The sequence below is a fragment of the Podarcis erhardii genome (assembly GCF_964252035.2).
Source record: "Podarcis erhardii genome assembly, chromosome: 1".
In the NCBI taxonomy this organism is placed as follows: domain Eukaryota; kingdom Metazoa; phylum Chordata; class Lepidosauria; order Squamata; family Lacertidae; genus Podarcis; species Podarcis erhardii.
This window is the reverse complement of record NC_138497.1, coordinates 45,489,972-45,517,736: the sequence shown is the minus strand read 5'-3', so window position 1 is coordinate 45,517,736 and position 27,765 is coordinate 45,489,972. Positions and strand designations below refer to the sequence as shown.

The window sequence follows — 27,765 nt, the reverse complement described above, 5'->3', positions numbered from 1 at the left end:
TTTTGACTATGGCAGACCAACACGGCTACCTATCTGTAACTGGAATATTACTGTTTTCCCTTGCTTAATTTTTTTAAAATAAAAAAATGGAATAAAAGACTAACAAACTAAAGCCCTACTACATGTGAAGACTTGTTTTTAAATAAATACTTAGATTTGTGATAAGTATCTTCCTTTCCCTGGTTATAAATGCATGCCTCTTTTGGTTCATAGTAAACTGTTTCTGATTCCCTCAAATTGCTCCTCCTTACTGACAGACCAATGTGGCCCTAGTGGCACCACTGTTGCGACTGGAGAACAATCACTGCCACATAGAAGAAAGTGAGCATGTGCTCAAGAAAGCTCACAAATACAGCGAGCTGATCATACTGTATGAGAAGAAAGGTCTGCATGAGAAAGGTAAGTTTGGGGGATGGGAATCAATTTGTATGTAAGATAGACCTTGTAAACCTATCTGGCCTGGCTTAGATCTATCCTGGCTAAAAGGTGCCCAAAAGTATTATTTAATGATCTCTGCCATTTGGGTCACTTCAAAAAATGTAGCTGCTACAGTGGTACCTCGCAAGACGAAATTAATTCGTTCTGCGAGTTTTTTCATCTTGCGAATTTTTCATCTTGCGAAGCACGGATTTTGGAAAAGCTTCAAAAATCACCAAAGTCTTCAAAAACCTCAAAAAAGGCTACCACACCGCGTGCTATGAGTTGCTCCTCGAAGTCAAGTCGCAACTGCACCCCCTGAATGCACCCTGGGTATTAACGGTTTTAAGAAAAAGGAAACAAACTTGCAAGACGTTTTCATCTTGCAAAGCAAGCCCATAGGGAAATTCGTCTTGCGAAGCAACTCAAAACTGAAAAACTCTTTCGTCTTGCGAGTTTTTCGTTTTACGAGGCATTCGTCTTGCGAGGTACCACTGTATATTGTTTGGGGCACGTTTTTCTAATGCCCCTTAGATGTGCTTTTATTTAGGTCAGTGTGTAGCAGTTTGGCCCTATGCATCATGTTATGGTCTCTCAGTTGTGGGAGAGACAGGGAAGGGCACCAGCATTTGAAGGGACAGAACTGACAAGTAGGTTGCTAACACCATGTTTCAAGATTTGAATATATTATTATTATTTATATTTGTTTGTTGCCTTTTATCCCCAAAAAAGTGAGTCTCAGAGTGACTTAAGATAAAATATAACCGATAAAAACAGTGGAAGCTGGGAAGGTAAAACAACAGATAATACAAAATATCTAAAATGCCCACCCAATAACATGATGGAAGTCCTACCCACCCCACTAAAAGATGAACTCCACCATAGAAGCCATAGTTATCAAAGGCCTGAGTGGATAAAAATAGATAATGATGGCATGAGGGTTTCTAGTATAAAGATACAGAGCTGTTATTTGAAGCCGGGAAGGGGTGGGGGTGGGCATCTGCATTGAGGGGACCCTTTAGTTTGCAATCTCAACAGACCTTTTGTATTACACTATTTTAACTTTAATTGCAACTTTACAATATCAAATGGCTTCATAGGGCAAAGACAAAGCTACATCAAAAGGATACTCTTGATGCTGTGAATTTTATCTTTTTGTGCTGTTCATGTTTCTCTGTCAATTAACTCTTACTGGATAGCCATTCTACTGCTGTTGCTACGCTCTTCTGTTAGGAAACTGGCTTTAGGGCATTTTGTTTCCCAATACTTCCATATCCAGGGCAGAACAGCATAGGGAATGGCAGGCAAATAAATTCCCAGAGGCAGGGGTAAAAAGAAAGAGGAAGCATGCAAGAAGCTTTCATAGTAGCATATGTTACGTTACAGACATGTGGATGTTAAAAATAGAATTCAAAGTACTGTCTTGACCTTTTGCTCAAGAGTGAACAGACTCCTGGCCTGTTGGATCTAGTTTGTCCAGCAACCAGATTCTGGTGCAAACTACGTACAGACAGGATTAAAGAATAAATTCCATTCTGAGCCTGAAAACTTGTTTTCAGTGCTGAAATTGAGGTGAACTTGCTGTCTTTTCACACAAAAGTCCAATACTACTTAGTTTTCTTCATTTCAGCAGTCTAGTTTAGGTGGGGAAAGTCATTTTGTTGCTGCTGTAAACAATCGGGACTCAGAAATTCTTGCCACATGACTGCAAAACACCCAGAGATTTATCAGTAGATCCCAATCTTCATGCTCATCTCTACCAAACAATATTGTGTGTGTTTATGTAGGAGAAGACTGCTTCTGGTTTGTCAGGGCACAAAGCACACAGTTCTTCATATTAACTGAGGAGCCTTGGTCATGGGTAACTAAAGGAAAATCCCAATAGGTCTTTCTTCTGTTTTTCTGCAGCTTTGCAGGTGCTAGTGGATCAGTCAAAGAAAGCTAACTCCCCTTTGAAGGGCCATGAGAGGACCGTGCAGTATTTGCAACACTTGGGTGAGTGCAGATGAATATATCTTCTGTTTTCACATCTTGTCCTACCTTTCCATGGAACAAATACAGTAGATTGTGGTGGCTCACAAAAGACAAATGGGAAAAAAACACCCCACACTCCAAAATAATTCACAGAATGAATCAGTTATGAATCAGTTTCATAAATTTGGTTGACCATACAGTAAAAATATGAAAACCTGTGGACATCAGTCAACTTAGCCCAAAATTTTAAGTGAAGTGGGTTCTCTTGATCTCTCAGAGATGGAGCTTAAGCCTGATAGGCTTCTTTGGGAGCAGCATTAGAAATTATGGTGGCATTAACAGTCATGTCCTAATATTCAGAGAAAGGCATCCCAGCAGGGTAATTTTTCCCTAAAAGGCTCAAGGTGGCTTGTAAAAAGTGCCTTTAAAAAAAAAATTTAAAAAGTGATGGCTCTAGTTGTCATTTACACCTTACTCTATAGCTTGCAGTCTAGTTCAATTCCATTTTGCTTTGTTTCTTATTCTAGGCACAGACAACTTGAACTTAATATTCTCCTATTCTGTTTGGGTACTTAGAGACTTTCCTGAAGATGGATTGAAAGTAAGCACACTTGGTCACATTTGAAAATAAAGGTGGAGAGAATTAGGGTGTGCCTACTGACTGCACTGATAGTAAAGCAAATAATATTAGGCAGGTCCTTCTAATATTTTGCTTGCTTAGTTCACACTCATAAAGCTATCATAGTTGTAAATAAAGGGCTGCTTTAAGTGTTCTGGGTCCACACAAAGACCCTTATAAATTGCTCTAAATAGTAGCTTTTCCTGTGTGGCTATATACAGCCTCTCTCACATAGATTTGTAAACACTGACCATTCTACCTCACGAGTTCCAAAAAGAAAGCTGCTGCATATACTATATTTACTCAAGTCTAATGCACCATCAAATCTAATGTGCACCTTAATTTTCAGAACCTTGAAACTAAAAAAAACTATTTGCTGGCAAATGTAAATCTGCCATTGAATCTAATGCACACCTTAATTTTCATAATTTGGCCCAAAAAAGGTGAGCGTTAGATTAGAGTAAATATAGTAATATCTACCATAACATGTTGACATAAGCCACACTTACAAGTTAGCAATAACTCAGATTATCTGTTTGTATGCAGCAGCTTTGCAGTACTTGAAAAATGCATTCCCTTACTTTATTGAAAGCTTATCTCGCTTATCCTTACTTACCAGTAATGTCTAGAGTTGACTAATGAAAGCAAAAAGAAGCTGTGAAATGATATCTAGGGTACATCAAACCCACAATAGCTTTTTGATCCCAGTCACCGAAAGACAGGATGAAGTTGGTAGCTCTGAGTGAGGTTTCACCAATGCTTGAGTTGCATCAGTTCTCGTTGTTTGGTTTTAGAAGACAAGAATTGCCTGTTGCTGTGCTGAATGTGGCCTGGTTTGCACAACCTGGTAAGCCAAACTATGACTTACCAAGGCTGCAAGCAGTTCTAGAGAAGAACGTCCAGTCAAGAACAAACCTTGACTACAGCTTGTGGTTAGGGCGGGGAGAGCTTAACCAAAAGTCCCAGTTCACATGACGTGCTAAGCCAAACCCTGGGTTAGTTCAGTGTGGCACAATAGTAGGACCAGGAAGAAGCAAAGTGGCTGCAAGTTCCTTTCCAGAACCCGGTCAATAAGTGGAGGTCATGAATGCATGCAATATCTCAGTTTAATAGGGACACTGGCTATAGAATGCTACTTGCTGATACAGAGAAATAGGGCAAGAGGTTTACTCGCAGTGTTCTGTGTTTGTATATTGTGCTTTCAGCTGGAAAAGGTTGAAGCTTAATTGCTGCTGCTCCTTCAGAAAGATATTGAGTGTCATTTTGGGGGCTTGTGAATTGAATTGTTTGACTTCCCTTGGAAAAATGAGTGTAAATGTACACAAATTAACTTTGTGAAATTCAACCTTTTTGACTGGCAGATATTTACAGAAGATCTTCCTGAAGTGGAATCGCTTCCAAGAAACAAGGTCCTCAGTTTCTTGATAGAGAACTTTAAAAACCTGGCTGTTCCGTACTTGGTAAGAACTCATGCTGTTACCTGTATGCCCTCTTCCGATAACAGCAATTTGTGTCTGACTTCTAGATCTATCTGACACAATTTTTGAAGGTGAGCAAATTATAAACATGTAGCAGTAGCTAATCCAGGACGTATGTAGCCATTTTTGTAGGATTCCTCGTTTATATGAAGGAAGAAAAAAGTGGCTTCTCTTGAACACACATTGAAATATTGATGGGTCTTCTACGGTCAGCTGTCATACATGGATTGTGGACATGTATTTACAGGAACATATAATCCAAACCTGGGAAGAGGCTGGTTCAGAGTTCCACAACTGCCTGATTCAGCTCTACTGTGAAAAAGTGCAAGGATTAATGAAGGAATATCTCAGCTCCTTTCCTCCAGGTATTTTCACCCCTGGTCTACTTCAGTGTGCCAAAATAAGAAAATATGGGACAAACTATGGAGAAGAGGTAGTTGAATAAAAGAATCGGAGGCAGCATGCTTCTGAATACCAGTTGCTGGCAATTGCAGGTGGGGAGAGAACTGTTGGATTGGCCACTGTGAGGACAGGAAGGTGGATTAGATCAGTGTTTCCCAACCGGTGTTCCGCGGCACACTAGTGTGCCGCGAGACGTTGCCTGGTGTGCCGTGGGAGGGCACACTCATTGAAAGCAAACAAGCATTATGGCGGCGGCGGCAGCAGCGGCAGCAAGGACGGCAGAGGCAGCGCTTAGGCCCGGCCCACATCGCCTCGGCTCACAGGCTCCGGGCGCCGACGCCGCCCCCTCCTCCCGCCGCCAGGACGCGCGATTGGGTGGCGGGCGCTGGGCAGGCGGTGCTCCGCTGGCCCGGCTGAGGAGCGAGCGCAGGCGGAGAGGGGCGGTCGGGGCGCCGCTGCGCCTTCCCGGGGCGCCCAGTCCGCGCGCGGCGGGAGGCAGCTCCACTGGAGCCACTTACCTCGGAGGAAACGGGCACGGGGAGCAGGGCAGTTGGAGGAGGGCTAGGCCTCGACCCTGCGGCGGGGCAGGGTTAGGCGCGCCTCAGGCCGGCATCCGTCGGGGTTTCGCCCGCCCAGCTTGGGCCTGGGACCCGGCTGCAAGAAGTGCACCGCCAGCATTTAAAAATCGCCCCGGGACAGCGGAGGACTTCTCCGCTGTCCCGGGGCGATTTAAAAGCCCCCGGGAAGGCAGGCAGGGGGGACAAAGACTTTTGCTCCCCGCCCGCCTTCAGAAGAGGTCCAGGACCTCTTCTGAAGGCTGGCGGGGGGCAAAAGTCTTTGCTCCCCCCTGCCTGCCTTCCCGGGAGAGCGGAGAAACGCAGCGTGTTTCTCCGCTGTCCCGGACAGCTTTTGAAGGCAGGCAGAGGGGAGCAAAGACTTTCGCCCCCCGCCCGCCTTCAGAAGAGGTCCAGGGCCTCTTCTGAAGGCGGGCGGGGGGCAAAGGTCTTTGCTCCCCCGTGCCTGCCTTCCCGGGAGAGCGGAAAGTCTTTGCTCCCCCCCTTCAAAAGCCGTCCGGGACAGAGGAGAAACATGCTGCGTTTCTCCGCTCTCCCGGGAAGGCAGGCAGGGGGGAGCAAAGACTTTTGCCCCCCGCCCGCCTTCAGAAGAGGTCCTGGACCTCTTCTGAAGGCGGGCGGGGGGCGAAAGTCTTTGCTCCCCCCGCCTGCCTTCAAAAGCCGTCCAGGACAGCGGAGAAACACGCTGCGTTTCTCCGCTCTCCCGGGAAGGCAGGCAGGGGGGAGCAAAAACTTTCACCCCCCGCCAGCCTTCAGAAGAGGTCCTGGACCTCTTCTGAAGGCGGGCGGGGGAACAAAAGTCTTTGCTCCCCCCGCCTGCCTTCAAAAGCCGTCCAGGATAGCGGGAAGCGCTTCCCTGCTATCCCGGACTGCTTTTAAAATGCTGGCGGTGGGGAGCAAAGCCTTTCGGCCCCCGCCGGCCTTCCTGGACCTCTTCTGAAGGCCGGAGGGGGGGGAAGGCTTTGCTCCCCACCGCCAGCATTTAAAAGAGGTCCCCGGAGATTTCCCTATAGGCTTTCTTCTTGCGAAGCAAGCCCATAGGGAAATTCATCTTGCGAAGTGCCTCAAAAAACGGAAAACCCTTTCGTCTTGCGGGTTTTCAGTCTTGCGAGGCATTCGTCTTGCGGGGCACCACTGTATATATAGTCAATATAGGCACAGAGTTAATTTTTTAAACATTTTCTAATGGTGGTGTGCCTCGAGATTTTTTTCATGAAACAAGTGTGCCTTTGCCCAAAAAAGGTTGGGAAACACTGGATTAGATGGACCTTTGTTTTTAAACACAAGGGTGATTCTGTAGATTGCAGACTGTAAGCAGCTACTGTTAGGTAATGTATCTCAGTTGTGCACTATTAGGAACATTATTAAATTTTACTGTGCATGAGATGTTCAGAAGCATCTTTGTTTCAGTGGGTCTCCTGTCTAATGGGAGTGGGACTTCAGATAACTTCATTTTATGGCTTCACATTTGCTGATGCTAACCATCTGTTTCAGATAAACCACCGGTGGCAGCTGGAGAAGAGGAGGGGGAACTCGGAGAGTATCGGCAAAAACTTCTTTTCTTCCTTGAGACTTCCAGTTGCTACAATGCTGAGCAGCTCATCAGTGACTTCCCCTTTGATGGTAAGAGATGGTGCAGCCATATTGATCTCCTTCATTGCTGGGGGCAATTAGCTATAGTTATTGCAGTGGAATCGTATTTTTCTTTAGTCCTTTAAAAAATTTTTTAAGACATTTTAAATGCTGGAAAAGAGAATGTAGCAGTTATCCATGTCTCAGTAATGTAAAGGGATTTCCCCTTATTATTATTAAATTTTATATTGGCACCCGCTCCATTCTCCCAAAGGAGCCTAGGGCAGCATGTCTGTGTTGGCCTATGGTGGAAGAGATGCTGCATAATGGCCCATTATAAATACATCTGATACTGTTGATAGAGGACAATTGACTGTTTTATGTGAAGAACAATGTTTAAAATGCTCACTGTTTGGTTGAAAAGCTATGGGTAACTGAAAAGTGGTGTACAGAGGAATAAAAACAACAACAACCAACAGTGTGATGCTACTGATTTCTAGAATAAACTGAGCTCTTCCTCTTCCTTCTGTCCAGGTATTGTAACAAAAGACAATCTTCCTCTGCTACTTAGTTTGCTCTTGTCCTCTTACTCATTTTCATGACAAATTCCCATAGCCAACTTGGCAGAATTGTGTTGCTGTTGAAAGCAATAATAGCTACTTTTGTTCTACTCCTGCCTGCAGGCCTCCTAGAAGAACGTGCTCTGCTGCTGGGACGGATGGGAAATCATGAGCAAGCTCTCTTCATATATGTTCACATCCTGAAGGATACAAAAATGGCTGAAAAGTAAGTTTTTGCTTAACAGCAACACTTTGTTAGTTTTTAAAGAAGCAAACCAACTTAGTACGTTCTTACCTGTTTAAGTGGGAGGTGTATGTAGTCATGTCCCACCTTAATTTGTTCCCCTCTGCATCGGGGGTCGCCAGCCTTTGTGGCACATCTGCAAACTAGAGGAACTGTTGCAGGCACCACACACACATCGCAGCCTATTGGAAAGGAAATGAGCCTAATTTGAACAAATGAATGGTGGGGAAGAGAGCCTTGTGTGTCTTAATTGTAATTAGCAAAGGGGTCCTAGTAGCCAGTTCATTAACAGTCTTAAGAACATAAGAAATTAGCAGGTGCACTTACCAAGCGACCCTGGTTTGTTTGTTTTGTTGCATAGACATATGATTCATTGTGCAAATATGTATGCATAAATATTTTTCTTTCTTACATATGATCAGACCTTTTTAACATTTTAATTTGCAAACTGAGAAATCAGTTTAAATGCCTTTCCAGTTGATAGGCATCCATCTGCCTCGGGAGACAGTGGAAGAGTTTGCCTTTGGGGGTAAAGTCAAACTATTGGTGGAAGGTTGCAGCACAGTACTCACTGATAATTGTAGGGTAATACGTCAAAATATGTAAATTTTAAAATAAGCTGGACTTCAAGGCCACTCTGAGTTTCCTGTATATGCTGTTGTGTTTCAGTTACTGTCACAAACACTACGACAAAAGCAAAGATGGCAGCAAAGATGTGAGTAGCTTATTTTCTGTTATCTTGGAGTTTACAAAACATGCTTCCTTTAATTATCCTGTTTCTGTCACATAGTTTGTAGCATCAACAAATTTCATGGCAGGTAATTGGAGTGAGTAAAAGATTTTATGCACAAAACAAATGAGCTTGCAAGACTTGAAATTTTATAAGTATTCAAGTCATTTAAATACTCGGGTGTTTCTCGGTGTGTGTGTGTAAATCAAGTAATCTCTTATTTCCAAGCAAATTGCTTTGGAAAATATATTGTTGTATTTGAAGCAACTTTGCACCCTGCAGCGGTGAGTGGGGCTCATTGCCAAGGCCATCATTTCTCCCCTGGTGGAGGAGCTTCATCTGCCTTGGCTTCCTAGCATTATATTGCTACAAAACTTGTTTCTTTTTTTTTATAGATAATTTTTATTAAATTTTCCACAACTTTTTATCGTAACAAACAAAACATAACAATAGAAAACATGCAACACGTATAATTTCAAACTCTTAATTTCATATTCCTTACTCTCCCGACTTCCTCATACCTCCCCTTTCTGCATTCTCGTGTCGAATTAATTAATTAACAAATCCCTCCCTTACTTTCAAATTAATTATAGTAACACTCATTTTCTTTAACTTAGCCATTATCGCTGTTAACCCCTATTTTTCTCATTCAACATCAATCTAGCATTCACTAATTTTTGAGTATTTCTTTAAATAGTCTTTAAATTTTGTCCAATCTTCTTCCGCCGTTGCTCTTCCCTGGTCTCGGATTCTGCTCGTCATCTCTGCCAAACCCATGTAGTCAATCACTTTCGTCTGCCACTCTTCCACGGTGGGTAGGTCTTGTGTCTTCCAGTACTTTGCTATGAGAATTCTTGCTGCTGTTGTAGCATACATAAAAAAGGTTCTATCCTTCTTTAACACCAATTGGCCGATTATGCCCAGGAGAAAGGCCTCTGGTTTCTTAGGGAAAGTGTACCTAAGTACCTTTTTCAGTTCATTATAGATCAGTTCCCAGAAAGCCTTAATCCTTGGGCACGTCCACCAAAGGTGAAAGAATGTTCCTTCTGTTTCTTTACACTTCCAACATTTGTTCTCGGGCAAATGATAGATTTTTGCAAGTTTGACTGGGGTCATGTACCACCTATAAATCATTTTCATAATATTTTCTCTCAAGGCATTACATGCCGTAAATTTCATCCCGGTGGTCCATAACTTTTCCCGGTCAGCAAACATAATGTCATGACCAATATCCTGCGCCCATTTAATCATTGCAGATTTAACCATTTCATCTTGTGTGTTCCATTTCAACAGCAAGTTATACATTCTTGACAAATTCTTAGTACTAGGCTCTAACAATTCAGTTTCTTTTTTTTTTTTTTCTTAAATATATTTTATTAAGGGTTTTCTTGTTTTACAGTGTAAGTGTAATGCCTCGTGTATTTTTTTCCCCCCGTATAACATTTTTACAAATCCATTTCATTTGTTGAGGCATTAGGGGGAGAAGAAAAAAGAAAAGAAAAAAAAAAAAGAAAAAAGGAGGGTGGAAGGAGGGGAGATGGATGGGGGTGGGGTGGGGTAGCGGTGTTTCTATTATGCTTAATGTATGTAGTTTGGTGTCAGCGTGCTTGTGTTGTTCACTTGTGTTCCTTTGGTGGTGAGAGAGGTTGGGGTTGGCCTAGGATGTGATTGTTTGTTTGTGATTGGCTGTGGTGATCTTTGTTTTCATGTGTGAGTGAGGTGGGTGGGTGTTTTGGATCAAGTTAGCCATATTGATTTGTATGCTTTTGGTGGATTATTGTCATTGTCCTGTTGGGCTGTGTATGTGATAAAGGGGAGCCATACCGGGGTGAAGGTGTCTTCTTCTGTTTGTCCCCGTGTCAGTTTCAGTTTGTTAGTTAATTTTTCTAGTAGGGCTGTTTCCCATACTATTTGGTACCATTGGTCCATGCTTACTCCTGACAGGTCTCTCCAGTGTCTGGTTATGGTGTTTCTGGCTGCTGAAAGTAGGTGGGTTATGAGTTCTTTGTGGAGTAAATGGGCATTGTTGTCTTGGAAGATGTTCAGTAGGGCCAATTCTGGGGTGAAGTCTAATACTTGCTTTGTTATTTTACATATTTCTTGTATGGCTGTTGTCCAGAATAGTTGGATTTTGGGACACTCCCACCACATGTGGAGGTATGTGCCTGTGGAGGTGCACCCTCTCCAGCATTTTGGTGAGGTTCCTGGGTGTATTAGCGCTAGTTTCCTTGGTGTTAGGTACCACCTGTAGGTGAGTTTCAGTGTGAGTTCTTTTCTTTTCGTTGATATGGATTTAAAGGGGGGTTTAGACCACATTCTGGTCCATTGAGTGGGGTTAATCTCATAGCCTATGTCATTCTCCCATTGTTTTTTGATTGCGTCTAGGGGATTTGCGGGATTTTGGAGTAGTATTTTGTATATTGCGGATACCGTCCCTTTACCATTTCCCTTTGTTGTTAGGAGGAGGTTTTCAAAGGTTGTCAGGGGCCTAGTTGCTGCTGATTTTTAACAATTCAGTTTCTAATTTTGATTTTTCCACCTGGAAGCCGACTTTCCTGTCTAATTTAAAGACTTCCATTATCTGATAGTAATGAAGCCAGTCTCTCACTTTCCCTTTTAACTTCTCAAAACTTTGCAATTTCAATCTGTCTCCCTCTTGCTCCAAAATTTCCCAATATCTCGGCCAATTGACCTCCATGTTTAGTTTTTTAACAGCTTTTGCCTCCAACTTGTTTCAGGCAGTTACTGCACAGGCGTGACTGAGCGTGTGCGGTTTCAGTTGGCCAGCCTCACACAAAAGGCCCCCTTTCTACCCATTAATCACAGTTGTGTGTGAGGTGGGAAAAGGAGTGGTGGCTTGGGCAGCAGGAGGCTATGTAGCTAACAGAGGATTAAATGGAGGGTGGAGCAGGGCTACTAGCCACAATGGCTGTGCTCTGGCTCCACGGTCAGAGGTACTACAGTGAAATCTCGGGTTGCAGACGTAATCTGTGACAGAGGCATGTACGCAACCCGCAGCGTTCGCATCCTGAAGCACAGGTCTGCGCAGGTGCAGTCGCGATTTGGCGCTTCTGCGCATGCGCAAAGCACGATTTAGCTCTTCTGCGCATGCGTGAGAGGCGAAACCTGGAAGTAACCTATTCTGGTATTTCCTGGTTTCCCTCGGTCCGCAACCTGTAAACACGTAACCTGAAGCCTCTGTAACATGAGGTATGAATGTAATGCTTCCGAGTAATTAGCCTCCCTACCCCCCAGGATGGTGGGGGGGACTGCCTTGCCTGCTGTGCCCTATACCACCCCCAAATTTGTGGGGATGGGGGCACTAGGCACAAAGCCCTCCTGTGGGATTCCGGTGCTCCTGGATGCCGTCCCTGATCCACGCCACTAGCTGCAAGAACTTCAAAAGAAACAATTTGGATGAAGGAATGCACATATTTCAAGGAAGGAGGGGAGTAAAGACTGCTAACAGAAGAGATCTCTGATAAAACAAGACAAGATTAAATCATGAGAAGATACGCCAAGACACGGTATGGCAAATGACTGATGGGGGAGGGGGAAAAAAACTTTCCTTTCTTTCCTTATGTGATTAAACAAGAATCCCCTCCCCTCACGAGTCAGAAATGTCATTTTAAGGACTTAAGCTGTGGATTTAAGGCTGTGTAGAGATAAACTTTCGAACCAAAGCATGTTTTAAGAAGACCGTGGAATGTATAAGAGCTTTGGAATGACACAGTTAAAAATGCCGTCGCCATATTGGGAAGTTCTGTCGGAGAACTTGAGTCTGGGAGGAGAAATAGAGAAATAGAGTTGTTTTTATATTGTGGGTGAAACTCCTCAGAGGGACTTAAGAGCGACAGTTTTGCGAGATTAATGATGGAAAGAGTGATGTTATCTATGAAGGCAATGATATATGGAAACCATCTCGATTTGAGGATTGGAAGAACGGAAAAATTCACACAGGATTATTATTGGTGTTTATCGGCTTAAGGAGACTATCAGAAGAGATCATAAAGAAAAAAGAGAAAATATATGAACAAGATGTGATGTGGAAACAGCAAGATAAGACTGGATAGAATTATGAACTCTGTTTGGACTGATTTGGATTGATTTGGACATTAACGCAGTAGCAAGAAGATGATCAGAATCCCCCTTCGGATCTTGAAATATGGGTCCCCCCAACAAAAATGTAAAATTCGGCTTTGTAATTTGTAATTTAAGTGATGTGATTTGATTTGATTGGCTGGTTAATAAAAATTTATTTTTTTTAAAAAAAGAATGTAATGCTTCCGAGTACCAGCTGAACAGGAGGGGAGAGCACTCTTGTGCTCAGTTTCTGCTTGTGGGTCTCCCACGGATCTGGTTGGACACTGTAAGAACAGGATGCTGGACCTGATGGGCAGGCTCTTACGTTTTTACAAGGAAATAGGTGTGTTTGCATGCTCACACATTTATGTCTGCTACTTAATTTTACCTTTGTACAGTAGGATTGTTTCTACACGTATGCATTGCACTATACCTTCCATTGCAGGCATAAATACCTAAGGGTGTTGCAATATACTAATTAGCGCATTTCTTTCGCAGATAAAGATCAGCTTTAACTTCTGAAATAAATGGGAAACACTTTTCCCAGGAGCGCTGTGGACTCTTGTTCATACCATTTGAGCAAGAGCTTATATAAAGCTGTAAATACTTCATGGTCAAGATAAGAGTTTTGTTATAAGATGGCACTGTCTCTGTCGTGTAGTGGCATACTTAGTCCCAGACATTTTGGAGTGGATTTTAAATACAGTGGTTTGCTTTGTGTCAAACAGGTATACTTGTCTCTTCTCCGGATGTACCTCTCACCACCTAGTGTTCACTGCTTGGGACCAATCAAGATGAAACTATTGGAGCCTCAAGCCAATCTCCAGGCTGCATTACAGGTTTTGGAACTTCATCACAGCAAGTTGGACACTACCAAAGTAAGGATTATTATTTTTTAATGAAGCACACCGCATTGTGGAATGGAGTAGATATGATGCAAGAAACCTCTATTGCATATTGCGTTAAAATAAACTAGCTTTTGTGTTTGAATGCCCCTTTTTCTTCCACAAGCTGCTTGAAGGGCCACTTCCTTTGCAAAGAAAATTAAGCTGTATCCAGAGAATTTGTTTTTTTTTAAAGAGCTAACGTACACATAACTTGTGAATTTATTTATACGAAATTTTGCAAGATATATTCCTCCCCCCGCCCATACAACCATGAAAAGTTGGAATACTGGAACTGTATTTTGGAAGAATCCTAACATATTAATTTCCCCTTGGTTGTATCTGTAGGCAATAAACCTCCTCCCAGCAAATACTCAAATTAGCGAGATTCGAATCTTCCTGGAAAAAGTCCTTGAAGAAAATGCCCAGAAGAAAAGATTCAGTCAAGTACTAAAAAACCTTCTCCATGCTGAATTCCTGAGAGTATGTTGTTCATGTTACTTCTCCATATTTATCAAAGGGAATGTTTAAAGCAAATGTTGGGCTGTTGTATGTGAGGGGGTTGTTTGGTAGAGAAATTGGTAAATTGTAATACCAAGAAACAGCAACAATAATTAGTTTTAATTTTCATATTTCTTCAGGGTGTGCGGGAATGTTCTATTTTATTTGTTCTTATTTTGCCATAGGTACAGGAGGAACGGATTTTACACCAGCAAGTGAAATGTATAATCACAGAGGAAAAACTTTGCAGTGTGTGTAAAAAGAAGATTGGAAATAGGTATGTGGAAATTGCTACTCAATCTGATTTTTTGCACAATTTTTGTGGAAGAGCAGCAGTGGGCTAGGATGCCTGCCAAGGCATTCTTAGAGTGTACAGTTAATTCTCTGACAATGCACTCCTAAGCATGTTTATTCAGAAGAAAGAACCGCTAGATTCAATGAGAATTCTTCCCTGATAAGTGGGTATCAGGAGGGGGGGGGCATGGAGATGGAATTCACTTGGCTTGCCTCTTAGTGTGAACTTTTCTGAATCAAATAAGTGAACTGGCATAGCTATCCTTTGGAATTCATGCTTACTCAACATTTGTGATACTGTTCTCCAAAAAGGATGCACAAAAATGCATCATGGAAACTACTACATGTCTTTGGTTTTTGGAATTTTTGAAAATATCTTTTAAGTCTTGCCAAACACTAGATAAGCCACCTACTAGCAAGAAGGGAAGGAAACATGCACACGCTGCTACAGGAACACAAAGGAAACACTAAGAACTGCAGAGAGAAAGGCTGGTTGAGATGTGACCTTTCAAAAAGTATAGATTTTTGTAAAGAGGAGCCTGTTCTGTGTCCTTCTAAAGATAACTAAACTAAGTGGCGTTTTTAATATTATTTAAAAATTATTAAGATAACCAGATAACTTGATGCACCGACCTTTCCTCTTCCTATAGTGCCTTCGCCCGCTATCCTAATGCAATAGTCGTGCATTATTTCTGTTCCAAAGAAGTGAGTGCAGCAGACACCTGAAATGATTGTCATGTGGACTGCAGAAGCCATGGTGCTTACCTGGAAGGAGAGCGAAGAGAATTGGAGGCACTGGAGAAGTTGGAGGAATCTTCTGAGGCATGTTGCTTACAAACAACTCGAGCCCCACGTCGCTTTACCAGATGACTCGCCATGTAATCTGCCAATGCTGGCATACTAGGGGAAACTGACATCTAACTATTATTTTATATACTTGGCATCAGGTTAGCCTCAGAGCACTTCAGCATGAGGAAGAATGAAAGCTAAATAGCAACGAGATGCCATCACACTCCAGTTTTTGTAGCAGTTCTTGTTCCAAGGAAGACCCAAGTCAAATTGTCAAGTCAAGCAAGGCAAAAATGCATTTTGTGTTGGATTCTGTATTCTGATCATAGTTGGGGAAAATTATATGATTGTTTCATCAGCATTGCATTGAGATCCACTTTTATCAGTCATTTGGAGGCAGGCACTTCCAGAGAGGCTGTACCTAGATTTCCTTACTGCTAATGTTGTATATAAATAGGCATTGGCCATCGAACCTTATCCTTTGTATTTGGGAGTGGGTATCACCACTGATATAAAAGTTCCAAGGGAACTAGTCTAATAACAATATGATCAGAACTGGAAAATGTGTATTTTTGTTTTGTTTTTTGAGAAGCATGTAAATATGAATGAGCATAATATTTGCACTGTGTATAGTCACTTCGATTATGAGTAGAATGAAAAGTGACAATGATTTTTCTGAAGGGAGGGGGAAGTAGCATCTGCACTTGTACCAAAAAGTTAAAGGAGCAACTTCTTTAAAAATCAGATTTCAAAGTGGGTGTGTATTTTATATTGAGCACCTGGTCTACACTTTGGAGTCACTATTGTGTTGAAGTGGTTAAGTCTTCATGAATACTCCAGCTTTTGAGTAATGCAGACACTTCCATTGCAGTATTTTTAATTCCCTATTATGTTCCCACTGGTGCTCCTCTGTAGCTTTGTTGTATCCTCATTGCTGTGATACTGAAAAATCCTGGGCCCTTGCAGGTTGTAATGTTATTATCTTAACATTATTTTTAAAAGCCTAATCTTTTATGAAGGTGATAAAGATGAATTTGAGAGTTCAGCAGCAGGTGAACAAAGGCTTGTGATAGGAGCAATTGGTTCAAAGGATCTGAATGGGGAAGTTATCTCAACATCCCATAACAGCTATTTATTATTTTTTAGTTTTTTGTGACTGTAATCATTCAGTGATTTATAGTTTTTGGCAGAAAGTCACCATAGTTGAGGAAATAAAAGTTAAGGAAAAGCCTTTCTATGCTGTTTTGATTTCACTACATGCTTGGTAAGATCCTAAGATGAATGAAACACTAGGATAAATTTAGTGCGTAATTTGATCTGCTGCAAAACAGCTTGGCCTTTTCTAGGAGCTGCTTCCCTGGCTACCTTAAGTACACCGTCCAGTGAAGTCTATCCTCAATGTCACATCTATTTCTGTGTTATGTGCAGTGAATACCAACTGTGTCTTACTGCTGGGTTTGGGATTTGTTCTTCTGCTAAGATTAAACTGATTTTTGGTACTTTGCTCCCTTAAATCCATAGAGTGTCAATGCATTATGTTTGTTGCTTTTGTTCAGCTTCCTAGACTAGACAGGTACTGCAGGTGAAGACTACATGAGATATTAATATGTAAAGGACAGCAAAACAAAGTGTTTAAATAGAAATTATTAATTGTGCAGTCCATTCTGACACAGATTAATGATATGTCTGCTGCCAGTAAAGCTGCATGCTCCACTGAGGCATCTCAAGTGTACTTTTCTCCTTCACAGAAAAGCTTTTATGTGCCTCGATTCAGCTTCATTGCATACCTTCTGCAGAGAAGTGGCTTACACTATAATTGCCTGCTGGTAGCCTTGCACAGTGTCTGGGATTCACTAACTGTACAACAGGTTAATTTGAAGCAATAAATTATTATAAATATTTGGGAAACCTGCATATTCTTTCCCCCCTTAAAATAAAATTTTATATTGTACTTCCTTTTCAGACTTAGCTGTGTGTAGTCTCAAACATTAATTCTTGTCATTAAAGGTTTTTTATATGGGTTGTGTGATTCAGACAAAGGATGTTGCCAATCTAGTTCCCAAAGGTGAGGTGCAGTTGCTGCACTACAGAATTGTTGCTGTTCAAACCTGAACCACTGGATCTACCTGTATTATGACATTTAGGTTTTTTAATCATGCTGTGCTATTATTTCAGAGGCTGTTCACATTTAGCCTACATTATCAAGTATGGCCTTTAAACAATATTTTGCTGATCTGTAGAAACACTAGTTGGAAAAGTTCTTAAAATGATAACAGATTTTCATGTAGATAATGCAGGGTTAGAAGTAGCAAATAAAGCTTTCCAGAGGACAGTTATTTTAATTGATTCTTTCTCAAGCAGTTCCAAGCAGTTCCATTGATCTTTTAATAGGTCTACCCAGGAGTAATCAGGCAGTGGTGTGCAAAGTATTTAGGTTTCCATTGTCCTGAGCATTCAAGATGTGTTACTGTAGTGTAAGAGTCATGACCTTTCTCTGGGGTAGTTTGTCCACCTTTGGTCCCCACTTTGCACTCCGCTTTCACCTGTGGCTCCTAGGAGCTGTCAGCATGTGACACACCACACCCCAGGAACAGCTTTGACTGGTCAGCTAAACCAGGTGAGAGTAACTGATGGGTCTCAGACCCTTGGTGAGTTAAGGATTTCCATCGCATGCAAAGACAGGTTCTGGCAAATTGAGTGGATGAGACCTATAGTGGGTCCCAACAGTCCAAAAGGCAGTTTCTGCATGTGCTGTAGAGGGCAGACGGGGCTTGTCCACCTAGGAAGGTAGGCCATCTAGAAGGAAAACTGATCCTAAGCCTCTGCTACCTGGCACATCTCCAGGAGAAGAAAAGGCTAAGGAGTAAACCCTACACAAATATGGAGTGGAGTTCCCTAAGATGGTTGGATGGCACCTTCTATGCTTCCTTCCGGTAACTCCTGCAGCCAACTTGTGCCACATCAGTAAGGCCGAGAATGAGGTATTGTCATCTGAGCAGCCCAGGACCTCCATCACACTGCCCAGGTTTGCACCCCAGCGAGGTAAATTCATCCCCAGAGGCACATCCCATTATCTTTCAAGACAGACAGATGCCAACAGTGACATGGAAAGAAATTAGTCAGCCTCTAATTCTTTTTAGAGATTGAGCATATGCTGAAAGAATGTAGATGTGTAAACAATCCTTACAACCCCATCGGCAAAATAACATGTGGACTGTAGTAAGGCAACTACCTCAGGCTCAGGCTCTCGGTATCCTATAAAGAGGTGAACAAACTGGAACTTGGAGGTGTGTTCTCATGACCACTATTCTAATGTAAAAATATCCAGTTTTTGCAATTATTTCAAAAAATCCCTGCATTTTTAATTTATTTTTGGTTTCACATTCCACAGGACATTGGAAGAATAACTAAAGATGCTAACTAAAGAAATTTCATAATCTCTGCCATAAATGGTTTTCCCAGAACACTGATACATGATTATTGAGATGTACCATTTTTAAATCAAATAAGCAAAACAGATCAATCTAAACATTTATGTTCACTATCTACAAGTACTGATTTAAGAAATATGGATTGCATTCAATGTGTAATATTAAGCAGATTGTTGTCTTAGTACAAGGTTTTCCTTGCACAACTAAACAGTCTTCCCATATATGCCCTCTAAATTTGGGAGTTCCCCTCAATCCTCCAGAATAGATTTGGGGATGGTAGGCATGAAATCCTGTTGTGCTAGCATTAATCCTTGCACTAGCGTTAACTGTTTAGTCTGCCCCATGCAACAACGTGTCAATATGACTCAATATTTGGAAACGTTATTTCCAATGAAGACACATTTGAATTGTCTCCTCTACAGTGGTTTAAAATGGATCATTAGACAAAAGAAATAGCTCACGGTCAGGATTGCCATATGTCCGGAATTTCCCAGACATATCCGGAATACTGCAGCCGCAAGCAGTGTCTGGGCAAAAATCGTTGAAATGTCTGGGAAAATCTGGACGTATGGCAGTGTTGTTTTTGCTGATTTTCCTCAGAAATAGCTCAAAAACATCCAGTTTCTTTGCGAATTAACTGTAGAAGAGAAATACATACCACAAAAACTGAAAAAGTCTGAAAAGAGCAGGAGCATATGTTACAGATCTATATGCTGGCTGTAGTCTAAAAAGTACAGGAAAGGGTGCTACTGAAGATCTTGCTGCATCAAGTCCACATCCAATAAGGCCAGCTGCTTTGTCTTGTTGGCTGCAGAAGCTACAGCCAGTGGTGACTACAGGAAACTTAACGGTTTACTAGCTAAACTTATAAATGCTTGCCTCACCTTGTGGATGGCAGCTTCTGTTTATTAGACAAGAATAAGCAGTTGAGTTCCTAAACCTCAGAAAACATCTTTTTTTCTATGGATTCCAAAGTAGACTTTTAAGTATTGTGTGTGCACACAGAGCATATGTACTTGCACCATTTCTAGATTGAGCAGATTCCTGTTGACCAAAAACTTACGTATTCCACACATTCTTTTGTAGGTATTGAGTAAGTTTTGTGTTGTCAGTTTAATATTTTAAGAATTGCAGGAATTAAAGGAATACATTTTCACCCAGGCAATAGCAGAGGAAGTACAACAGAATTACCACAGTACTGGCAGACTCTAGTTATTCTATGCATCTTGTTTGGGATATATTTAAATCCATTACTTTTAACCTGTTATCATTAGTTTCTCTCTTCAACTAAATTTCCTTTCTGCCCTTAGTATGTCTTCTAGCTTTCCAACCTAGACCCTGCAACAATCATCCTAGACCCTTCCTTGTGTGCCTCCCCTATGAGAGGTCAGGAGGGTGGCAAAATGAGAACAGGCCTTTTCTGTGGCAGTACTGTATAGAAATTAAATAATAATATTACAACCACCACAGACTCACAAACTTCTGTAATGCATTTGTGTATTTGTCCTGACCATTTTAGCCCTAAGACGCACAGTGGAAGTTTCAAAATATATCTAATGAATAATGCTGCCACTGAATAGCTGCAATGAAATCATTGTTGTCGACAGACGTTGAACTTATTAAACTTTAGGGAGCTTGCATAAGTTTTGAAACACGATTGTAATCTTCCTTTCTCACTTGGGCCATTATTGGATGTGGTTGCAGCATTGCCTTTTGCACTGCTTTGTATATCTCAGTAGAACAGTGGCAGAGGGCCAATGGTGCACCAAGGTGAGAAAAAAAAATAACAGGCAGAGTTAAGCTGCAGTATGGATTAATTTTGAAAGCACTGAAATGTTGGCATGATTAATGGACTTGGGGTGAAGCGTATAGATGCATTCTATCCTTTTTGTATGCGAAAAACAAAACCAACCTTAGCTGTAATTTTTAGCTTTCCCATTTGCATTTGTAAATGACAGGTGTGTTCTATGTAACACCAAGGTTGTGAAAATAAATCTGAAGACACGTTCAAGAAAATTGAGGTATACATCTTGCAGTCAATGGACTTCTTTTGTGCAGAATATTGATCTCTGTGGCTCTAATTTCAGAAATAATATAAAACATATTCTAATACAGTGGAACCTCAGGTTAAGTACTTAATTCGTTCTGGAGGTCCGTTCTTAACCTGAAACTGTTCTTAACCTGAAGCACCACTTTAGCTAATGAGGCCTCCTGCTGCTGCCGCCCCGCCGGAGCACGATTTCTGTTCTCTTCCTGAAGCAAAGTTCTTAACCCAAGGTAATATTTCTGGGTTAGCGGAGTCTGTAACCTGAAGCATATGTAACCTGAAGCGTATGTAACCTGAGGTACCACTGTATCAGGTCTACCTTTTGCATGTTGTCCCATATTTTAGAATGATTCATATATATTGCAGGACACATCAGAGTACAGTGGTACCTCGGGTTACAAACGCTTCAGGTTACAGACTCCGCTAACCCAGAAATAGTACCTCAGGTTAAGAACTTTGCTTCAGGATGAGAACTTTTTATTTTCTGTCAGAATTCAATGCATATTGCAAAAACTGACACCTTTTCTTCTTTAAAATTGTTTTTATTTAAAGGTTTTCATGGATAACAAAAGTACAAATAGTCTCTTTTTTCAGTTCATAGAGTCTTTTCTGCAGGTCAGTTACATTTGATGTGAGACACTGCTATCTGCATTGTGAGCATGGGGGGACAGATATGGGGAGAGAGGTGTGGGGGAGAAGGTGGGTAGTGTTTTTCCCTTTTGCATAGTGCATGTGGGGAGTTTTGTGTCAGCATCACGTGAATAGGTTCTTTATTCATTCATTTATTTCTGTTGGCGATGCAGAAGATTGGGAGCCAAGAGTATGATTGGTTGCATTGGAGTTTTGCAGTGAGTTTTGTTTTTGTGAGTGAGTGGGTGGGTGGGTGGTAGCTGTTGGGTCAAATTAGCCGTATTGATCCTACAAGGGCAAACTTCAAACTGGGTGAAAAATAGCAATCACATTCCCTCCCTTAGTTTGAAAAACATGCATGAGTGCCCCTACATAAGAAACCTGTTAGCGTTTGGACAAATAGGTCCAGAGGGCATCATGCTGGCTAATATTCCTTTTGTCATGGAAAGGGTTTTGTGGGTGAAGAGGTTGCCATTCCTCTTCCTGGAAGTACTCTTCATGACAGCCTTTCCATGAAGAAAAAAGTGAGCGCTATGATTTTAGTTGTTGGCAAGGAAAAAGAACAATTGGGAAAGAAGTAGGCCACCCCAACAATGAACTCTACTAGTTCTGCCCTGCAGTCATAGCCAAAATTTGAAGGAGCCTGATGACCCACATGGATAACCTGGAAGTAAAAAGGTAAAAGGGTGAATGATCCCTGGACAGTTAAGTCCAGTCAAAGGTGACTATGGGGTGCGGCGCTCATCAGGCTGAGGCAGCCAGCGTTTGTCCACATACAGCTTTCCAGGTCATGTGGCCAGTATGACTAAACCGCTTCTGGCGCAATGGAACACTGTGATGGAAGCCAGAGCACACGGAAATGCTGTTTACCTTCCCGCCACAGCAGTATCTATTTATCTACTTGCACTGGTATGCTTTTGAACTACTAGGGAATTGCCTCTGAGCGCACAGAAGTAGATAAATATAGGGTTGTGCTGCAGTAACTTAATTTAAAGTGATGGGTTGGTAGTTCCTAAAGAACAGCACTTCCTTCCACTTCTGGCTTTCCTGCTGTGGGGAATGGCTGCCTCCCACACGAACAGACCCCAGCTGTGCTAGTAATTTAGCCCTGGCAGACGACTCCCCAGGGTGGGGGAGGACTGTCTCACAGACCCGCGGATCACCCGTGATCTGTCGGCTACCATCAAGGTTTGCAGGGGTCTAAGAGCATGGCACAGCTGGCACTCTCCAGAGCCACTCCTACATGCAAGGACACCTGTTCCTTAAAAATTAATAAGATTTGACCAAAGAATAGGCATGTTCTGGACTGATAGAGGTAAAAGAAATAATCTCCTGAATTATACAGTCACTGGATTCCAAACTCTGACTTCAAAGAGACTCAAATCTTGATGTTTGGATTAAAAGAGGTGAGCGGCTGCTGTTCCTTTGTTTCTTTGCAATTTACCATCTCATGATTATCGAACCTCACCAAGGAAAAATTAATTACCGTATTTTTTGCTCTATAACACGCACCCGACCATAACACACACATAGTTTTTAGAGGAGGAAAACAAGAAAAAAAATATTCTAAATGAAACAGTGGATGTATGATTTTTGTGGTTCATGCTGTGGCCACAGACATGTGATCTGACGGTGAGTTTGAGGTAGCCCAATGCAAAAATCCTGAGGATCCATGTGGATCCATGCTTTGTAACCACATTTTAAGTGGGGAGGGAAGGAAAAGCACTCAAGGGACAAGGAACACACGTGGGGTGGGGGGAGAAGGATGCTGTTAATAATGCAGAAGAGGGGGCTCTGCTTCTCTCCCTCCTCCCCGGCTCGCTGAAAAACTTTGCTGCTATTTAGCCAGCTGAGTAGGGAGGAGAGTGGGACAGAGAGCCTGCTTGCTTTAAAGGAGCCAACTGGACAGGAGCGGCTCCTCTCCTCTCCCGCTTTGCTCCTTTAAAGCAAGCAGGCTCTCTGTCCCTCTCTCCTCCCCACTCAGCGGCTCTTCTCCCGCTTTGCTGTTTCAAAGCGAGCCACGGAGGAGGGAAGGAAGGGGAACCATGGATGCTCTGCTCACGACTGCAGCAGCTCCCCCCGCCATCCATAGGCATTCGCTCCATAACACGCACTGACATTTCCCCTTACTTTCTAGGAGGAAAAAAGTGAGTGTTATGGTGCAAAAAATACGGTACTTAAAGGATACGCAGGAGGGGTAAAAATTATTTGGAAGTACAGTTGTACAGTTCTCGATGGGAGAGTCTCAATTAGAATGGATAAAATAAGATCAGATCTGGAGGTGCCTGGGATGGAGGAGGGTGCAAGATGGTGGCAGTTGCTGTTGTGTATTTACAAACAGAACAAATCTTGTTTTGAGGAGGCCAGAAATATCTTTGGATTACAAAAGGGTGTGTTCTACATAAAAATGCATCTGCTTGCAGGGATTACAGTGGTGCCTTGCAAGACGAAATGAATTCGTTCTGCGAGTCTCTTCGTCTTGCGTTTTTTTTGTCTTGCGAAGCACCCCTATTAGCGGCTTAGCGGATTAGTGCTGTTAGCGGCTTAGCGGCTTAGCGGCTTAGAAAAAGGGGGGGGGAAGGGAAAAAACTTGCAAGACTCGCAAGACGTTTTCGTCTTGCGAAGCAAGCCCATAGGGAAATTCGTCTTGCGAAGCGCCTCGAAAAACCCTTTCGTCTAGCGAGTTTTTCGTCTTGCGAGGCATTTGTCTTGCGGGGCACCACTGTATATTTATATATGGTTTAATCTAAAGAGAATGCAGGAGGATTTCCAACTTTTAATTGTGACTTAGCGGCGTAGCCACTGGCAGAAGTTTTAATCATACTTGGCAAAAGATGAAGGAGGCTTGGACTGAGAGAATGGAGATTGTGACACAGATGAAATAGAAATGAACTTTCCCCCTCAGGCGGGGGGCGGAAGATATCTGGTGGATTATAACATGGGAAATTTCACATCATACAGTACATTTCTTTGCATGGATCACAGTTATAAGAGGTGAAAAAGAAGTTGAATTTCAGGTCCTGGCTGCCCCTAAGGTACGGGGGGGGGGGGGAGTTTTGGATTCTGAGGAAACTGAAAGATCACCAAAAGATTGTTTTGTGAAATTTTCCCTACAGCATTTTTGATTTTCTACGGAAGAACTCGGTAATAGCTTCTCTAATACTCTGATAGCTTGCTACGTCATTAATCGTTTTACTGAAGGAAAGTTGGAAAAGAGCTCAAAGCCAAAAAACAAGATGAAGGAATGAGGGGAATGAAAGGAGGACTAGCGCTGGAAATTCATTGCTGGGTAACAACACAGAAACAACTCTTCTGCATGCTAACAGCTAAAATGGTTATGCTATAAATAATTTTAATAACTTATTGTTCACGGAGCACATCCCACCGAATTGCAATTATTGAACACATTTGAAATATTAGCTAATTAAGACAGATGAAAGAGGAAACGGCACCATTAATCAGCGGGAGGAGAGGTCACCGAGAGAGAATGTCTTTCAAATAAGCTAATATGGAAATAAGCTAATAAGAAAATATGGAATAAAAGCCCCCTGCGTGCTAATTAGATATAAAGACCTGTTAAAACAAGATTTTGAGTCACATCCCAGAGACTGACAGATTTATAAGATGAAGATGGACAATTAGAATTTTGAAATTGGAACCGATAAGCAAGAAAGCAGAACATAAATAAAATACATTACCTCTAGAAACCAGAACATGAGGAGTCCCTGGAAATTAATTGAATTGAATTGAATTTGGAATACATAATTGGCGATAATGTATATGACTTGATATGACTGATCTGATTTGTGAATAACGAAGATTTGTATTGGAAAATGAATAAAAATTGTTTATATATATAAAAAAAGAACAGCACTTCCCCTCTCTTTTTGTTTCAAATGCAATACATTGGCTCCCAGTACGTTTCCGAGCACAATTCAAAGTGTTGGTGCTGACCTTTAAAGCCCTATACGGCCTCGGTCCAGTATATCTGAAGGAGCGTCTCCACCCACATCGTTCTACCCGGACACTGAGGTCCAGCACCGAGGGCCTTCTGGCGGTTCCCTCACTGCAAGAAGCCACGTTACAGGGAACCAGGCAAAGGGCCTTCTCGGTAGTGGCACCCTTTCTGTGGAACGCCCTCCCACCAGATGTCAAAGAGAACAACAACTACCAGACTTTCAGAAGACATCTGAAGGCAGCCCTGTTTAGGGAAGCTTTTAATGTTTGATGTTTTACAGTATTTTAATATTTTTTTGGAAGCCGCCCAGAGTGGCTGGGGAAGCCCAGCCAGATGGGTGGGGTATAAATAATAAATTATTATTATTATTATTATTATTATTATTATTATTATTATTATTATTATCATCCTCAGGGTGTTCCTATATTCCAGATGTGGCAACATTCCTTGACTCATAGCCCAGTGGATGGTGAACATATTGTGCAGATGTTCCTCTTTCTTATTTTCCTACTGCACCCCCCAAAAAGTACCCCCCCGGTCTTATGCCATTCAGCTGCATAATTGCACCTTCCTGGTGTCATTTACCAAGCTGGGCTACTATGTGCTCAGATTTAATTACTTTAATATACTATTCATCCCTACCACCGTCCTTCAAGTTCCCCATTGGTACTGCGAGATTAGAATAAGGACTTCTATCATCATGCTATTTCCCAATACTTCTTACTGGCTTGAGTGAGCACACTGGGAAAAAAGAATTTATAGTGGTAACAGGGGTACCAACTTGAATAAAATATTGGGAGGGAGCAGGTAAGACCCGCCCCACATAATTGATCACAAGATGCAGTACACATCATTTGAATGGCAATACCCATCAACTTTGGGCAGGCCTGGCCCCCTCAATTATTTTAGGGGGGGCCTAAAGGGACCTCACTCCCTAAGAGTTGGCTCCTATGAGTGGTACTTACTTTGAGTAAAAACTCGGCACCAAAAATATCCCCACAAAGCAGAAGAAATAAATGTATAAGCTCACAGAGCTACAATTCAGAGTTCCCCAGGGATGAGGGATTGATTGTTAAACCACTCTGAGAACTGCTGCTGTGTAATAATAATAATAATGTTATCATTTATACCCCACCCATCTGGCTGGGTTTCCCCAGCTACTCTGGGCGGCTTACCGCATATATAAAATTGTAAATCATTACAATTGTGTGAGGGGAACCAAAGATTTTCTGAGAACTGAATCTTTTTCAGCTGTGAAACGTTGGAGTTCTGACCTGGCAGAGAGAAAGCACGCCTACCTAACTCTTTGAAAGCCTGGCCTTTTCCGTCCAGGGTGCCCTGCCTTTTCCAGAAGTGCTTCCAGACTAGTCACCCTCTTTGCCCTCCCCGCTCTTCCGTCTGAAGCGAACCCTGCCAGGTAGGCAAGCTGCACACCTGAGGCACTCTAAGCCCCGCCCCCTCCCCGCGCGCCAGGGCCGAGCTCCGTGACCGCGGCGAGCGCCAGGACGACTCGGCCCAACCTGCGCGGAGGATTCCCCGCTCTTCTGCCGCTCTTGGCTGGCTGTGGCCGCGCTCAGAGAAGGCTCCTCATGTTCCGGCAGGTGCTGCGGGGCCGCTTGTCGCCCCCCATGCTGCCCCTCATGGCTGCCGTGCTGCTGGAGCGGAAGGGGAGGAAAGAGACGGGCTTCTATCACTGGAGGGTAATGTGAGGCTTGCGGGGAAAGGGCCGCCTGCTTCTTCGAGGAAACCTCCGCGAGCCTAAGCTGTAGCAATTTTAGTTTCTCGTCTTAGGGGGCGAAGGCGGAACAAAACAAATACAGTTTATTGGGACATCTGCGGGAGGAAGGGGCTCGATTTATCTGCCTCTGTTTTAATTTTAACGCTTTCCAGCTAAATAGGGTGAGCAGAGGCGAAGAAGGAACGGCGTCCGGTAACCTTAGTGGTTGGTAGCGCCTCTGAAATTTCAGCCCTGCAACCTCTTCTTAACTTTGCAAAGGAAGCTTCAGCGACCCCAGCGGTTCTGTCGTTTCTCGTCTTCCTCTATTTATCTCCAGTGGAGACTTGATCCAAAGTGAGAATTTTAAGCTGCACGCTTGCTTTGGGAGAAAGCCCCCTGCAATTTAGTGGGACTTCTAAGCAGAAAATGCTTAGGGATGTGTTGTTAGGGACGCTGCTGTTAGTAGATACCGCAGGAAATAGTGCAAAGTCAAGTTTACTTCTGGGACAGAAGAGCCTAGTCAGAAGAGTGTTTGCAATATCATCTGTGTAGTAGAATGAACCAAATTGTTCGGTCTATAATCACTGAGTGCTGTATTTGTTTTTAGGAATTTAAGAAACTGCCTCAGAACATAGATTGCCGGTCCATTTGCTGGTGACTCAGACTGGCAGGGGCTGTCCGGAGTTTCAGGCAGGGATCAAACATGGGACCTCTTGCATACGAAGCATGTGCTTTTCTGTGCCTTCTGTCCCCCGAATTTGATGGCGGTGTGGGGGGTGGAAAGAGTGTTGCTCAGCCATCCAGTGAAACTGTTTTTTTAACAAATAAAAAAATGACTGATTAGTGACAATGTCAAATCC

The 27,765-nt window shown here is 42.5% G+C and overlaps 2 protein-coding genes across 3 annotated transcripts in view; both read left to right on the top strand.

Annotated features, from left to right (window-relative positions):
• Positions 1-17,090, top strand: part of VPS39 (VPS39 subunit of HOPS complex) — a 33,528-nt gene extending 16,438 nt beyond the window's left edge. For both annotated transcript variants that reach the window (XM_081859694.1, XM_081859695.1), the window contains 12 exons: positions 258-399; positions 2,326-2,412; positions 2,919-2,992; positions 4,372-4,470; positions 4,736-4,853; positions 6,960-7,088; positions 7,721-7,823; positions 8,511-8,556; positions 13,383-13,532; positions 13,887-14,021; positions 14,225-14,316; positions 14,984-17,090. In XM_081859694.1, coding sequence (XP_081715820.1) covers positions 258-399; positions 2,326-2,412; positions 2,919-2,992; positions 4,372-4,470; positions 4,736-4,853; positions 6,960-7,088; positions 7,721-7,823; positions 8,511-8,556; positions 13,383-13,532; positions 13,887-14,021; positions 14,225-14,316; positions 14,984-15,059 — 1,251 coding nt within the window. In that variant the 3' untranslated portion in view covers positions 15,060-17,090. The remainder of the gene's footprint in view (positions 1-257; positions 400-2,325; positions 2,413-2,918; positions 2,993-4,371; positions 4,471-4,735; positions 4,854-6,959; positions 7,089-7,720; positions 7,824-8,510; positions 8,557-13,382; positions 13,533-13,886; positions 14,022-14,224; positions 14,317-14,983) is intronic.
• Positions 17,091-26,666: 9,576 nt separating this feature from the next.
• Positions 26,667-27,765, top strand: part of PLA2G4F (phospholipase A2 group IVF) — a 60,590-nt gene continuing 59,491 nt past the window's right edge. Inside the window, exon 1 of the mRNA XM_081839043.1 lies at positions 26,667-26,888. Coding sequence (XP_081695169.1) covers positions 26,778-26,888 — 111 coding nt within the window. The 5' untranslated portion in view covers positions 26,667-26,777. The remainder of the gene's footprint in view (positions 26,889-27,765) is intronic.